The 15,552-nt window shown below is 40.2% G+C and overlaps 1 protein-coding gene across 2 annotated transcripts in view; it reads right to left on the bottom strand.

Annotated features, from left to right (window-relative positions):
• pappa (pappalysin 1) overlaps positions 1 to 14,193 on the bottom strand; it is a 98,222-nt gene extending 84,029 nt beyond the window's left edge. For both annotated transcript variants that reach the window (XM_014470501.2, XM_023338560.1), the window contains exons 1-2: positions 13,790 to 14,193; positions 3,650 to 4,754 (exon numbers count right to left, since the gene is read on the bottom strand). In XM_014470501.2, coding sequence (XP_014325987.1) covers positions 3,650 to 4,754; positions 13,790 to 14,180 — 1,496 coding nt within the window. In that variant the 5' untranslated portion in view covers positions 14,181 to 14,193. The remainder of the gene's footprint in view (positions 1 to 3,649; positions 4,755 to 13,789) is intronic.
• Between the last annotated feature and the right edge of the window lie 1,359 nt (positions 14,194 to 15,552).

Genomic DNA, 15,552 nt, shown 5'->3' with positions numbered 1-15,552 from the left:
ACTTTCTTACTGAAGCCCCTTTATACAACCGTAAGTAATTTTCTTGGAGAACACTTTTAAACTGGATACAAACGTACTAAATTCTAAATGGAGAGGGAAGATAGTTATCTTCTGTCATTGGATAAAAGATAACATGTGAAGAAAATCAAGCCTTTACAAAAATGGCTTGACTTCAGGGTAATTCAAGATAGGCATACATAGAGTAGGCCGTATTATCGTCTTAAAGCTTTTATACCTAAAACATATTAAATGTAGGGCTATAACTTCCTTCATTTGACTCTACATAAAATTCAAATGAGCCTATAAATTTGCCTTGCATACATATGTTTAGGGCAGCATGGAAGCTGAGGTGAGCTGGCATTGCAATGACAGTGTAACAGCCAAGAACACTTCTGAAATTGGAGGGGCCCTTGGCTCCCCTGTCATCACATTGGTCAACAACACAGCGCTTAAACCCATCATTCATCTCTGGCTTTATTACTATGCTTGCACTTTCCTATTTAACCTTCCAGCACGGTCCTCTGGGAACTCTTTGCTTTGCAAGGACAACATGTCCGCTGTTGTTGGATTCTTCAAAAGCCCAATTTAGAGAAACACGCAAGAAACGATTTAAAATTTTCATATTTTCTAATTCTCAGAGTGAAAATTAACAGATTACCCTGGTGAACGCTCACAATTAGATAGAAACGTGAGAACCTTTTCACCGTGAACCACGATGGCTTTACCACTGCATTTTTAGCTAAATTCCCTAATTTGTCATATTTTTTAGGGACCACCAAACATATTTGGCAACATATTGTCCTGACATGGCCTGTTGTACCTCCTTTGCATTCCAACATTCTCTTAAGTCCCTTAATTATGTACAAATGCTAATTCAGACTTAGATCAACCCACATGAGACCACAGACTTTTACTACAGGTGCTTTTACTATTTTAACAGAGAAGAGTCAAGTCCTGCTGTTTAATGCAAAGTACTTCATTATGTTTTATGGGAAACAGGGTTAAGGTTTAGCTGACCAACAGTAAAAAGAAGAAAAAAACAACAAAAAAGGAAAAAAAAAAAAGAAAACAAACCATGAGCCCTAGAGATGATCTTTTCACCAGAATGCAGTAGAGAGAAGAATTGAAAGAAAGGTGAAAGGATCTGTCACAGTGAAAGGTATCGACCAATGAGGTGCATAGAGTAATAGAGTCAGATGGAAAAACACAGTTCCTAGCCAGACTTTCCCTTACTCAAAACCTAATAAGCCTCTAACAGATCCAATATTTTTCTTGATCAATTTGTCTTGCTGTCATTTGTGAATTGTTTAAAAGTATTTTCATTTTAAGTTGCACAAAGGTCAAAGAAAGGTGTATGTGGTTTTGGTTTCTCTGGTCAAATAATGAGCAAATTACAGATATTTGTACTTTATCTATATCAAAGATAAATTTATCTGTAATTCATATGACCACATAAGAATATGTGGTCATATTAATACTGATTCATATGACCACATTAATCTTCACCCCAGTGTTATACTGAAATTTCAAATTCCATTTTGATGAATTGCAGTAATGACCTGATTTGTTGTAGTCTAGATCCTGGTAAAGTTGAAAAAAAACAATAATATTGAATTGATCTCGCATTTAAGTAGATGCTAAAACTGTTTGGATTGCTTTTTACACCAAAGAACAGAGAAAACACATGGCATGGGACGTCAACATTTGTAAAAACAATGTAAAATATTTTCATTCACCAGATGTGGATAATGGAAAGTGTGTGTGGTGTTTATCTCATAGGAACACTCTATCGACAGAATGCATTCTGTTCCCCCTTGCTAGATGATCGTTTATGATGATCAAAGGTTGGGTCTTGATGATCACAACTGACTGTCTAGCTTCAACTTAAATCTCACATTAATATAATTCAAACCTCAATAACTCTATTTAAGACCTAGAAAAATCTTTGTTCCTGTTTATGGAATGTGTCCACAATTTGGTGTTTTGTCAAACACAGATTACACATGAGGAGTATCACATGAAAATAGTAAAAAAAAAACAAAAGTTAGACCTCTCAGCCATTGTTCTCCTGCATGTGCAGTACATTGTTCAACAAGAATTCCATAATTAAAGAGGAATGTCAAACTGTTTGTAGTGCAGCTCTCTCCAGACATTCCATAATCAAAGCAAAATAAGCAACCACTTGGGAAGATTATATCTATTTCTTGAGATGAAGAATCTTGTGACATTTTTCTCTGCTTCTTTCTTCCCTGCATCTGTCTTTTTACAAAGCAATAAGTTCAATTCCTAAAGGGGGAATTAAATATTAAAAATGCAAGCATGTTCATCTTAACTAAATAGTTAACGTTTACTTAATTAGTTTCTGCTGATGACAAAGTTGGTGAAGAGATTTTTTTGTGATCAGATGATTTTTAGGTTACTTGTAGTCATTTTAACTTAAATGGTAAGTTGTAAAACAGAATGCATTTCTATCTCAACTGTAGATAACATAGACTTATCTTAATGATTCTTATTATCACGTAGCAAAAATAGAGGAAAAAACACAACACACTAGATACTTTGTTTTGTCTTTCACATGTCCTCCGATGACAGGCTAAAATATTGGTAACTTTTTTTTTTCTGAAATACCCCTGACAGTCTGCTATGCTGTCCACAAAAATGTCTTACTTTGGTGTGTTGACTTTCAGTGTACCAAAATCAAACAATCATGCTATTGGAGGTCTGGCTAAAAATGATTGCAGCAAATTCCAAAGACAATTCCCTCTAAGGATTTACTCATCATCTAGTAACCACAATAAATTTACCACAAAAACAAGAAATTGCCTTGATGTTGTGTAAAAAACAATATTTTTCTCTATGTGGATGCAACCCTAATAACCTGGAAAAAATGCAATATTTGTTCAATCACACACAAGAAATACTGGCATCTGTGTTTTCCGCTGAAAATGTATTGTTACCAGGATTCAGGGAACTATAGCTCCCCTTCCTTGACGTGTGGGAATGTGTCTAAGAAATCATCTTATTTGTTACAAGAAACAGGCATGCTAGCCTTTACTTTTGACCTCTAATGGACCTACTCTCTGTTTAGGTTATCACTTCCTCCAAGTCAGCTCCAATCTCCAACTAAGCCAGCTTAATTAAGACCACTGGGTATAAAAAACAGAAGGAGAAAAAAAAGAAGGGAAGTGTTGAAAATTGGACAGAGAAATGAACAGTCTGGCCTCCACGTTTGCTACCAGTAAAGTCATCATCTTGCATTTGTTTTGTCCTGTTTGAGTGTGGAACACTGATTGAACAAGGCCAAGGCTAGATTAAACTGGCTACCCCAGAGGATTTTCCTGGCCACACAGGCTGGGAGTTGGGTTACTCTAAGCATCAGCCCAAATAGTAAGGAAACAGTGAGGCCAGACCAAAAAAAGCCTTTCTTAAGGGATTCATGTATGAAAAGAATTGCTGTTTGATTTAGGAAAGCCATTAGAGGCCTTAGTGTGTACTTTGTGTAATGTCAGTAAAAATATTCATCAAATGAAGCACAATGTTGTGATTAGTTGAAACTTTTCAGTGGATTAAAATCATGTGTTTATGAAACAACCGATAAAAAAGGACAAATATGGTAACAGTATAAAAACATTAAAAACAAGGACCTTACTTGTGTGGAGAGGAGCTGTCGATGCAGGTCTTGGTCACATCCGTCACATTGGGATTGCAACAATCGCCGTTATCATAAAAGTAAGTGTCGCAGTTACATTCAGTGTCACATACTCCATTTCCCAGTTTGTGATTAGGACAGTTGCTTGGATGCCCAAACAGACAGTCACCTGCATCAAACCCTGTCAGTGGATGGTTACATTCAGGGTCACATTCATCATTGCCAATTTTGCCAATATCACAGTTGGCAAGAATCAAGCGGTCACGAAGGGAGGAGCTAGTCACATTATGAATGCTGAGATTCCAGGATATATTGTAGGGATTGAAGGCATCATTCAACTTCTGGTGTTGCAAGATAATTTGGTTGTCTGATACAGTTGGTCTCTTCATTTCGTCATCCCAAATATTTACAACGCGATACTGGACTATCTTTCGCTGACGGAAAGTCCAAAGCTGGTTGTAGTTTCTAATGACGTCAACATTGTCACACACAGTTTGGCCACAAGCTGGAGGTTCTAGAGTTGTGTCCAATAATCCCTCAGTATTTCCCACGCCATCGGTACCTAGATATTCTTTGTGTCCAGGGCCTCGCTTCTCTGGCTGAGGAAAACTGCCGTCTTTCACTGTCAACCACTTGCGGCCTGGGTGTTCAAAGTTTTCGCGTATGACTAAGTGAGGTAGATCTCTGGGGTGTTCATGACCCTGCATATCCCTGATAATATCCCTCTGTTCACGGGCCTGCCTCCACAAACCCACCTTTTCAACTGCCCCTCTGTAATTGTGATTCAGTGCATTCCCCCCAATCATTAGCACTTTGCACTTTTTGGTCATATGACTGAAGACATCACCTGACTGCTCTCGACTAACACCAACTTGGGCCCCATTGACGAACAGCCTCATGTACACACCATCATATGTGATCGCCACATATGCCCATTGTTTAGGTACATAACGAACATTAGCGTGGATGGAGGTCACTTTGTGAGCACGGTCAGTTTTGAGTGAAAAGAAGAACCGAGGATCGCGGTTTCCATGTTCACTAACAGCCTGGATCCCAAGCAGCCAACCTCTGTCACTGGAGGCGTAGAAACATTTGTCGTACAGGCCTGGAAAGAGAAGGAAACAAAGGTAAATTAAAATATGTTTGTCTTATTTCTGGGGTTATGTGTAAATCTAAAGTAGAGGTGATTGATTTTTCTGTAAAACATAAATAATTGTTCAATTGATTTCAAAGTATTTTTCTAGAGAAGAAAAACCAAAACATTTTGGTAACATTCAAAAGAAGGATTTTGCCATGATTGGTCCTTTTGATATCTAAAACTATGCTATCCTGGAAATTAGGTGGAAGTGTATGTTTAACTAAGGGAGACCCCATGGAAATGTCCCCTGTATATATTTATGTTTATGTTAACATTGAGTACATTGAAAGTTGTACATGCAACATCTCTTGCCAGTGGGGGTTGCCAGAAACAGCTAGTTTTCTGCTAAGGCCTTGTTTTTGCAAAGGCACAGAAACACTTTTTTCCTGTTTCACTTGGACCCTGCCTGTCAGCTTCAGGATGGTAATGTGTTTTTACTTCTTAGGGGATCTCTGAATGCTTACTGTTTGTTTGTTAGCTTAGGGCCTGCTGCAATGCCTTAAAAAGGTTCTTTTCAGAGAGTGGAAATGGTGTGTTCACAGGTGATAGAGTTGGACTCTGCTCTTGAGGCACTTCATGGGCTTTCAAGTAATTATTCCTACCCACAAGGAGACACTCAATCTTTGACCCACACACCCAGTTCCAAGAGCTATGAAGTGTTGTTAACAGTTAACATTGAGATCAGCACTTGAGACTACTGCAAATACCTTTCATAATTGCCTATCATACTTTTATATAGAGTATATAAGTCACAGCTGCCTGTCCACAGCAGCTCTGCTCTCACAGTAGAAGAGTGTGAGGTGAGGCAGGTGATGAGGAAGGTGAACCCAAGGAAGGCTGCGGGACCTGACAGTGTGTCGGGACGGGTGCTTAAAGACTGTGCAGACCAACTGGCTGGAATCTTCACAAAGATTTTTAACCAGTCCCTGTCTCAAGCCACTGTCCCTCCCTGCCTAAAGTCCTCTACCATTGTCCCCCTGCCGAAAAGAACCAACATCAACACCCTGAACGACTACCGTCCAGTGGCACTCACACCAATTATCATGAAGTGCTTCGAGAGACTGGTGCGGAGTCACATCCTCGCTGGCCTGCCTGCTGAGCTGGACCCTCTCCAATTCGCCTACAAAGCAAAGAGGTCCACAGAGGACGCTGTATCCACAGCACTTCATGCTGCCCTGACCCACTTAGAGAAGCAGGGGAGCTACGTCAGAATGCTCTTTGTGGACTTCAGCTCAGCATTTAATACTATACTTCCCCAACGTCTGGTGTCCAAGCTAGCAAACCTTGGGCTCCCATCAGCCACCTGCAGTTGGATCCTTGACTTCCTACCAGGTCGCTCCCAGAGGGTCAGACTGGGCCCCCACACCTCCACTGCTCTGAGTCTGAACAACCGATCGCCACAGGGTTGCGTGATCAGCCCACTTCTCTACACCCTCTACCCTCATGCCTGTGTCTCCAACCACCTCAGCAACAAGATCATAAAGTTTGCAGATGACATGACTGTTGTTGGTCTCATCTCAGGCGGGAAGGGGGAGCTGGAGTACAGGGATGAGGTGAAGCGGCTGTCAGAGTGGTGCAAAGTCAATAACCTGCTCCTCAACACCTCCAAAACAAAGGAGCTGGTGATCGACTTCAGGAAGAACAAAACGGACATCCAGCCTCTCACCATCAGTGGGACCTGTGTGGAGAGGGTCCCAGTGTTCAGGTTTCTGGGCATGGAGTTGGAGAACAAGCTAACCTGGAGCACCAACACCAAGGAGCTGTTGAAGAAGGCACAGCAGAGACTGTACTGTCTGAGAATACTCAAGAAGAACCGTCTCCCCTCAGACCTGCTGCAGGCCTTCTATCACTGCTCCATAGAGAGTGTGCTCACGTACAGTCTGTGTGTCTGGTACTGCAGCAGCACATCTGCGGACAAGAAGGCGCTCCAGAGGGTTGTTAGGGCAGCAGAGAGAAACATAGGCTGCCCCCTCCCCACTATGGAACAGATTTACACTTCCAGGCTCCACAAGAAAGTTTTGGACATTTTAAATGACTCTTCACACCCTGGCCATGGTCTCTTCCAGCTGCTGCCATCAGGCAAGAGATACAGAGCAATAAAAACCAGGACAAATCGCCTAAAAAACAGTTTTTACCCGATGGCAATCATGGCACTAAATTCAAAGGCATAAGAACTTCTGCTCTTGACACCACTTTGTTAAAATGTATTTCTCATTTTGTACTACTTATTTCTTTATCTTTGTATATTATGTATATACACATAACCTGCATCTTAACTCGAGTCGAGCAAATCTCAATCTCGTTGTAATCTGTTGATGACAATGACACTAAATCTTATCTTATCTTATCTTATCTTAAAGCTGATGATCACAACAATGTTTACATCTTTGCTTGAGCACATGCCACCTGGATGCCTTAATTTCTTATTTATTAAAATTATATTTTTAAGTTAGTGGTAGTTAAGCTTCATTAAGTAAGCATCATCTCAGCACCTGCTATGTTATATCACAAAAATGTTATGTTATGCAATAGAAATGAGTGGTCCAAGAAGTCAAAATCTGCACTCTAAATGTTAGTGGTTTCTCACAATCCCTGTTTCCAAAATCCAATAGAACTAGGAATGTAGCAGTGGGAATGTAAAGGTGCACAAAAATCATAGTTTGCTACATTTTTCAAAAATCTTTCTGAGAAACAAGTTATAAAAAAGTCAATTTTCTGGCAGAAAGTTGATTTTATCAATATATACTGGATTTTAAACCGAACACATTTTTAAACTAAACTAAAGATTTAGGCTTATTTTGTCAATGAATAAAACCATAGTGTAAAAATAACTGAAAGCAGTCAATATATTTGTTAAATATGTTTTAATTTATCTATGGATATAGTTTTTAAATACAGTATACAAGTTGTACTGGGAAACACAATTAAGAGCATCTGGTTCCCCTTGATATCATGTAGTTGAATGGTTAATATCTGGAGCTACAAGATTCTTATGGTATTTGTCATCATTTCAGGGGAGAAGTTAATTTAATGTAGCTGTGTAGCTTATTGCTGTTAAAGAAACACTGATATAAAAGTTTTGATTGGGTCCACATTAATCCATCATTAATGTATCTGAATGAGAAACTAGAATGCTCCCCAAAACAGACCACTGTAATAACTGGGAATCCTGGGAATTTGCTTTGCAGATACGTAATACCAGCATTTCTCTGGAATGTCACTAAACCCATTCCAAGTACCACCAGTGTGGTACTTGTACCATAGTTTGAGACTAATGGTATTAACAGACTGGCTAATGGTGCAGAGATATCTAGCTACTTTGACCTGTTTCTAATTAAATGAAACACACAATGGTATACATTCATTAACTTGGAATTTAGTACACAAATCCTCAAAACATTGATGAGTTCAACATCAAGGTCAATCCTCAGATGGATGTGTTCAGGCTTCCAAAATGCTGGAAGGAACAACCTTCCATCTGTCACATTGTGTACTCAGAGCTAAAAGGTGTGCTAAAGTCCTCATAGGGTTTCTTGTGTAAACAGCTGTCATAATTCTGCCATGCCCAATTAATCCAGTGCACTGCACTTCTCCAGACCTAACACTGTGGGCACCTCCCCACTCCCCCCCTCACACCCACATATATATATATAAATAATCAACAACTGACAAATATGGATATGAGCAGATAAGTTAAAGCATATTTGTGTCCCCCAATTGACACACATATGGAGGCATGCACCAAGGCAGTCATTTCCCTTCGTTTGTTTTCTTTTTTCTTCCCATACCAACACACTACGTGAAGATGACAGAGTCAAAAAGCACACATGCACTCACAATGAAAAATGTCACATGGACTTGATAAAAAGCAGAGAGGAAGGGACTAATTAAGACTTGTTTACTTTTCAAATGTTCTGGCTCTGAGAGGTCAGCAAGAGTCATTTTCAGCTTTATACTAAAGTGATCAGAGCAATTTGAGGAGAAAATAGTGCAAAATATTGGTCAAAAACAAAGTCAAAAGTAAGAATTAGAAAAATGTCATTAGCTTAAGTTATTTCAATTGTGTCTAAAGAAAAGTGACTAAAACTCTTAAATAAAATAACATGCACACTGAAATTCCTACTGTCAGCACCTAGCACAACCCTGTATGGATGCAATACTCCAACAAAGTTAAAAGTTCTAGCTGAGGCAAAACTATGTCCACAAATGTTTTGACAAGTCTAGAACAGTTTATTAATCATAATCTCAAGTTTATTTATCTCCCTCTTAGTATCACAATTGAATTCACATAAGATCACCTTGACATTTTCTGAGAACAGAGGAGGGCACAAAAACAAGCTAGGGTAACATTTCAATGTTTTTGTTTATACCTTCACACTGGTGAAAGCACCAAGATATATCTCTTATCGCAGCAATTATCTGCTAACGTCTGCATATAATTGCTTCCAACAGGTCATGGAAGATTTGCCACCATTTCTTTTGTGATTCTTTTTTTTTTCCTCTTCTTTGATGCTGGATAGCCCAGCATGACCCGGATGCAAAGGCTAATAGAGAACAACAGAGTTTGCATAACACTTGGATACAGAACTTGATGTCCCAATGGTGGGTCATTCTGTGTGTTGTGTGAATTTGTGTGTGTATAGTCTCCTTGAGGTGACTTTTGTTCCTTATGCTAATACATGGGAAATTACAAAATGTACAAATTAACACTCACTGAAACCTTCCAAGTTGAGAGCAAGCCAAAAAGGGCATTGCTAACAAAGTTGGCTGTTAACATTGTGTTCCATCCAAGCATATTAATGGAAAATTAAGTGGAAGGAAAAGGCATAACAGAAGAAGGTGCACAAGGAACAAGAATAACTGCAGCTTTAAATTTATGGCAAGAAAAGTTCATCCCAGCATCTGGGGTAGATTTACATAGAGTGGATCACCGCTGTAGATAGTACTTCAACAGAAGCTACCAACCACCTACTGGCATATTCAGGACAAGGGCTACAAGTGTAGCATTCCCTGTGTAAGGAGACTGCTTAATTACAGTCAGTGCCAGAGGTGTCTCACCTGGGCTAAGAAAAAACATCTGGACTGTTGGCCAATTGTCCAAAGTCCTCTTTTCAGATTGAAGTAAATGTTACATTTCATTTGGAAATAAAGGTGCCAGAGTCTGGAGGAAAATAGAAGACCACTGTGATCCAAATTGCTTAAAGTCTAGTGTGAAGTTTCCACATTCAGTATTGATGACAACCTGGGGGCCATCATTGAAGCAGCCTGGGCTTCTTTAACACCTCAGTACAGCCACAGGCTGTTCACCTCCTTGCTGTGCCACATTGATGCAGTAATTCATGCAGACAGAGTCAAAAGTAAGCACACACTATACCATAAAAGAACATACATTCGTGTAGCATTTCTGTTTACAAAAAAGGTATTGGTTCCATGTAATATTCAAATGTAATGTTCTGTGAATTTTTCATTTGCTCAAATCCATAGTCATCAAAGTCAACAGAAATAAAAGTTTCAAGTACTTTGTGTACCAGGCCACACTGGATGCATGTGACTTTCAAGCCCTCAGGCAGTACTGCATGGGAAATCATCACCATAATCAATATAATCCTACTGGGCTGGGAGCACCTTAGAAAACCCCTGTCACTCTGCATAATCATCAGATAATGTAATATGAAACCATACTCCTTAAGGAGATAGACACATATCAGGTCTGGGCATTCAAACCTTTTATTCACAAACACTCCTTTAACTAACATAATTTGATTAACAAGTCATCAAATGACTTACAATGTTGTGTTGCCTTAAAGTGGCATCCTGTCACCCTCAAAATGCTTACATGTTAGTCAATGGATCCATGAAGACACTGGTGTCCTCATAACGGTTAAGAGGTCTTAAGCAACGTTTAGAAGCCAACAAACGCACCAGTGAAAGATGAAGTGGAGGAGAAACTAAAAAAAAAGTTTTTATAGCAATGTAACAGGGTTTGAATATATCATGGAGCACTATTCAATCTACTGTGCAAAAACGGAATCAATATGGCACAATAGATACCTAGGCATGACCATCTGCCAGAGGATGAAGAGCATTAATTAGAGACACAAACAAGAGAATCGTGGTAACTCTGGAGGAGCTGCAGAGATCCACAACTAGCAAGGCAGAATCTGTTTAGAGTAAGTTATAAATGGTGCACTCCACAAGTTTGGCAGCAAGAAGAACAGAAGCAATAAGATAGCCTTTAATGAAAAAAGCCATCAGGAATACTGTTTGCAGTTTTCCGTAGGCCATGTAAGAGACATAGCAAAGGTGTGGATTAAGGCGGTCAGATAAGACAAAACTTTTTGTGTTTCATGCAAAACACTGCTTGTGGTGGATAACTAACACTGTGAATCACCCTAAAACTCCTACTTCTACTTCCATGATTACAGCAGCATCATGTTGTGGGAAGGCCAGGGAAGCAGGTTAGAGTAGATCACAAGACGGGTGGATGAAGAAGTTCTGCCTCTAGGCTGTACAAAACTTAAAACTGGGTCAACTTTGTGCAAAGTTGATGAGACATACCCTTAAAAACTTTCAGCTGGTTACAGTCATTCTATAAAGTATTGCCCAAAGGGCTGAGTACAAATGTATGCCATAGTTTTCACATTGATCTATCTTTGAATAAAAATATTGAAAGCCATGCATCCTGTTCTTTCCACTTGACCTTTTATCCACTAATTCATGTTGTTTGTTTACATACAAAAAAATACATTGATGCTTGTGGCGGAAAGTTTCAAGAGGCATGAGTATTTTTGAAAAGCACTGTGCTAGCTTTAAATGTATTTTATTTTATTATGATTATTAAAAATTAAGAACGAGCTCACTTTTAACAGTAACAGCAAATACTGCATGTAAAGCTGGTAAACATTACTGTCACCTATGTCCTATCAGATTACTAAACTAGCTACGTAAATGTAACTTAAAAACAACTGGAAAAATTACTGATGAGGGTTGTTGAGCATTTGAGAAACCAGTTAAGTCAGCATGCATCCGTAAGTTGAAAACAAGCTTTCCAAAGGTCAGCGAAAACATCACCATAAGCATTGATGTAACAAAATGCATTCTGGAGAAGGGAAAAAAATGAGTAAACAGATATTGCAGTGGTCCATAACAGTTAAAGAAAAAAAAGCAGCAGCCACAAACAACACCATGCTGGGATCAAAACAAGGAGTTAGAGTATTTTTAGAGGCAGTCGGATTTTTGTGGGCTGAATTAGATTTAAAAGATTAGGCTCTACTGAATTTGTTTGATCACTGTATTTGTTGCCTTTTGAGTCGCCTTTCTGGTGCACTGATGGACCTAAGTCTTAAAAATGCACACATAAGATTATGCATAAATACTAATCTATAGTCAGGAGGAGCCAGAACAAGACGAGGGGGCTGGGCACAACAACAACAACAACACCTGCAGAAAATAAAGTGATTTCATACCTCATTTGCAAAGATGCTCAATTTGAGCTGAGAATTGTGTCAGGGATGTTTTGGGACAACTGGTTAGAAGTTGGAGCTTGTGTTTCTCTTGCATCAGATTCTATAAACTCAACATATGTTCCTGATATCATACTGAGGAAAATCAAAGTGTCACTTGGGTCTCAGTAGACCTTCCCTCAATTCCCTCAGCTTCGTTTGAGACTCACAAGAGGTGGCTTTTGTCATTCCAGACTTTGCAGAACTGGCTAACATTACGTAAAAGTGTTCTGTAATACACCACTGAGTATATATGTGATCACAGAAGAGGCTTGTTTTGAGGTCTAGGGGTCTGACAGACTGGGACGGGGGAAAGGGGAGAAGGAGAGGCATGTAAATTTTCTTTTATTGTTTAGAACGTCTCAATGCAGACTGGCTTACAGGAGGGCAAGGAGGACTGAGTTCAATTCAGTTCACCTCAGTTCACCGGCAGACATCTGTACAGCACGCAATGACTTGTGTTTGCAACGCTCCCTATCGGTAAGGAATGGTAAAAAAAATATATACTTTTATGTCAGTGAAAAAAGATACGATAATGCACAAATCGCGCTATTGGTCAAAAGCAAATGATGTAGTATTAATGCTTTTGTGGGGCTCCTTTACGCATGGCTGCAGTCAGCAGTGTGCGCAGACAGCGAAGCTTTTCTCCTGGCGGCAGGGATCCGTCTGCTGAAGTGACAGTGCACCTACATCTGCTTTTATCGCTGAATATTAATGCCTCACCTCCGTCTGACTGAGTCTTAAATTAGAACCGACTGTTTCGCACATTTGTCGGCGTTACACGGAGCGCTTGTAAAGCCTCCGGAATAAAAGCGCACCTAGACGTCTGCACATGAGGGGAAACCCTACGTCTTGCAGTCTCCCATCTCGTAACTCCGGTAGCCAATCCAGAGGTGTCGATTTGGTGATGGGGGTGGAAGGTGGAGTGCCGAGAGGGGGGACACTCGGGCTTGCGGCGTGAGCTGCGAGCTTTGAGCGCCTCCACATATCCCTCCGACGGATCTCTCCCGTTTTGTGCCGAACGTGACGTGCTCGCGCACAAAGTTTTGACCATTACATCATAGCTTTAAAATAGCCAAGCCGGCTCAGAGAAAATACATTTTACGCACAGTGACATCAGCTGCCGGTCAAAGATGCAGTAGCTTATAACTGATGTCCATATTTTCTTTATAGGCTTTAAGATTTCTTACAGGATAAATCATCAATATACAGATTAATAACAGACCGAAATAAATTTGTGCTTAAACGAAAATCTTTTCAAACTAATGTTCTCCCTATAAGGTGGCAAACTTTAATGCAATAATAAAAAAAAGTCTCCGGTGCGTTGCCTAAAATATCCGCTGCACTTTTCAGAGCATTACATCATTGTCTAGTCTGATAAATTAACTCATTTTAAACTCTGCGCGTTGCTTCTTTTGGAAAACAGCACAAAACCATGATACATTAATCCACTTCCAACTCTCACAATTGAGAATAATAATAAAAAGATAGAAATTCTACCTGCTATCACTGTGGGCGATCGCTGACCTCCCTCAGGCTTGATCCACATCTCCAGAGTAAAGTTCCCTCTTGGTATCTCCACGCCGGGCTTCAGACGCAGTTGATCTCCCCGACCGGTAAAATAAACAGCCTTCCCCCATTCTGGAGAGTCTTCCTCCGCGTGAGAGGAGCGCCGGTGCTGGCGGAGCACCCGCCGCTCCAGCCCGGGTAAAGACCGCTTGCCCCGGGGCAGACGTGTGGCACAAGCCCCTGGGATGGTGGCTCTCGCCTCCCTAATGCGCACCAGCTCCCTCTTGGATCTCCCTTTTCTCCGGACTGTCCCGCACTCTGATCCAAAACACAGGATGAGAATCACCAGGCAAGACACCCAGGGTGATGTCCAAAGTTTCATTTTTCGGACAAAAGCTAAAAAAAAAAAAAAAAAAAAAAAAAAAGAAAGAAATAAGAAGAAAAATCAAAATAAGAGGTAAAAGAAAAATAAAATAAACAAGTAATAAAAAAAACTGAAAAAATATAAATGTCCAAAATGTTCTTCTGTTTAGGATCCTCCCGAGTTTTTCCTTTCTCTCTTTTTACAGCGGCAGAATGTCAAACCGTATAAACTGTCTAAATAAACCCATAAAGCTATGCTGTTTTTCCCTCTTTATATTGCTAAGCCACGACCCCCTCTCTTAAGCAAAACTACTCTGGAGACATTCAGGGGACACAGGAATATTTCATTCATGTATGTGTTCCACGGGTTCTTTTCAGTGGGTCCCATTTAGCCAAGGGGATGACTAATAACTAATCAATCAAGAGGGGGGTCTGGCCGATGCCCCCCTCAATCCCTTTGGAAGGTAGGAGTAACTCGTAGAAATCCACAGTTGTCCGCCAACCTCTTGTCACACCTTTTTGTTGTTTCCTTATCCTACTCGTAAAACAGCATAAGAAATGGCACACAGCCTATTAAATTCCAAGTGACAGCCACCCGACCTCTCATATTTATTACAGAGAAAAGGGAGCTAAATTGAGATCAAAAATCAAATAATAATAATAATAATAATAATTAAAAAAAACAGAACTTCCCTTTTAGTCTGTGTGGCAGTGCAAAAGTTGAAATTCACTATATCAGTTAAGGCGCAGGAGAGGCAGAGGGACAGAGAGCTGCAACACTAACCATCGCGGTCCTCACTGATTGCCTGAAGCAGATAGCCTACACTTGGAGGAGTCGGAGCCCGACGTCCGCATCCAGCTACTCTCAAAACTCAGTTAAAGAACAAGTCATGTTTCAAACGTTCCGGGGCTTTCTGTGTGCATGCGTGTGTGTGTGTGTGTGGGTGTGTGTGTGTGTGCGTGTGCGTGTGTGGGTGTGTGTGCTGTGCATACACGTTTTGCGTGTGTGTGAGAGAGAGAGAGTGCGCGTGTTTCATAGTGGGAAGTCACACAGGTAGCCAACTCTCACTGACGGCAGTTCCCTTCGCGGTACACAGTGATACGATGATGTTTAGAGTTTGTGAAGCGTATATGTATCCCTCTAGCGGCTACAGTTTAAACAATCCTACACTTGCACACGTCGCACAACAGGAGATCATTACCAGGCAGTATAAGGGGCATAAAGTCCCATCTAAGCCCGATTATGTTTGTAAAAAAGTTTTGTGGAGTGTCATTAGTCACAACTTACATTGCATATAGGTTTATTTGTCACTCAGACTCCACACTTATTAAAATTGTTGAATTTAAAATTGAGAGAGGTTAAGGCAAATGCTATACTTAGGATTTTAACA

The sequence above is a fragment of the Xiphophorus maculatus genome, chromosome 8 (assembly GCF_002775205.1).
Source record: "Xiphophorus maculatus strain JP 163 A chromosome 8, X_maculatus-5.0-male, whole genome shotgun sequence".
NCBI classification, from domain to species: domain Eukaryota; kingdom Metazoa; phylum Chordata; class Actinopteri; order Cyprinodontiformes; family Poeciliidae; genus Xiphophorus; species Xiphophorus maculatus.
Note: the sequence above shows the minus strand (reverse complement) of the source record. Positions and strands in the feature narration are given on the sequence as shown.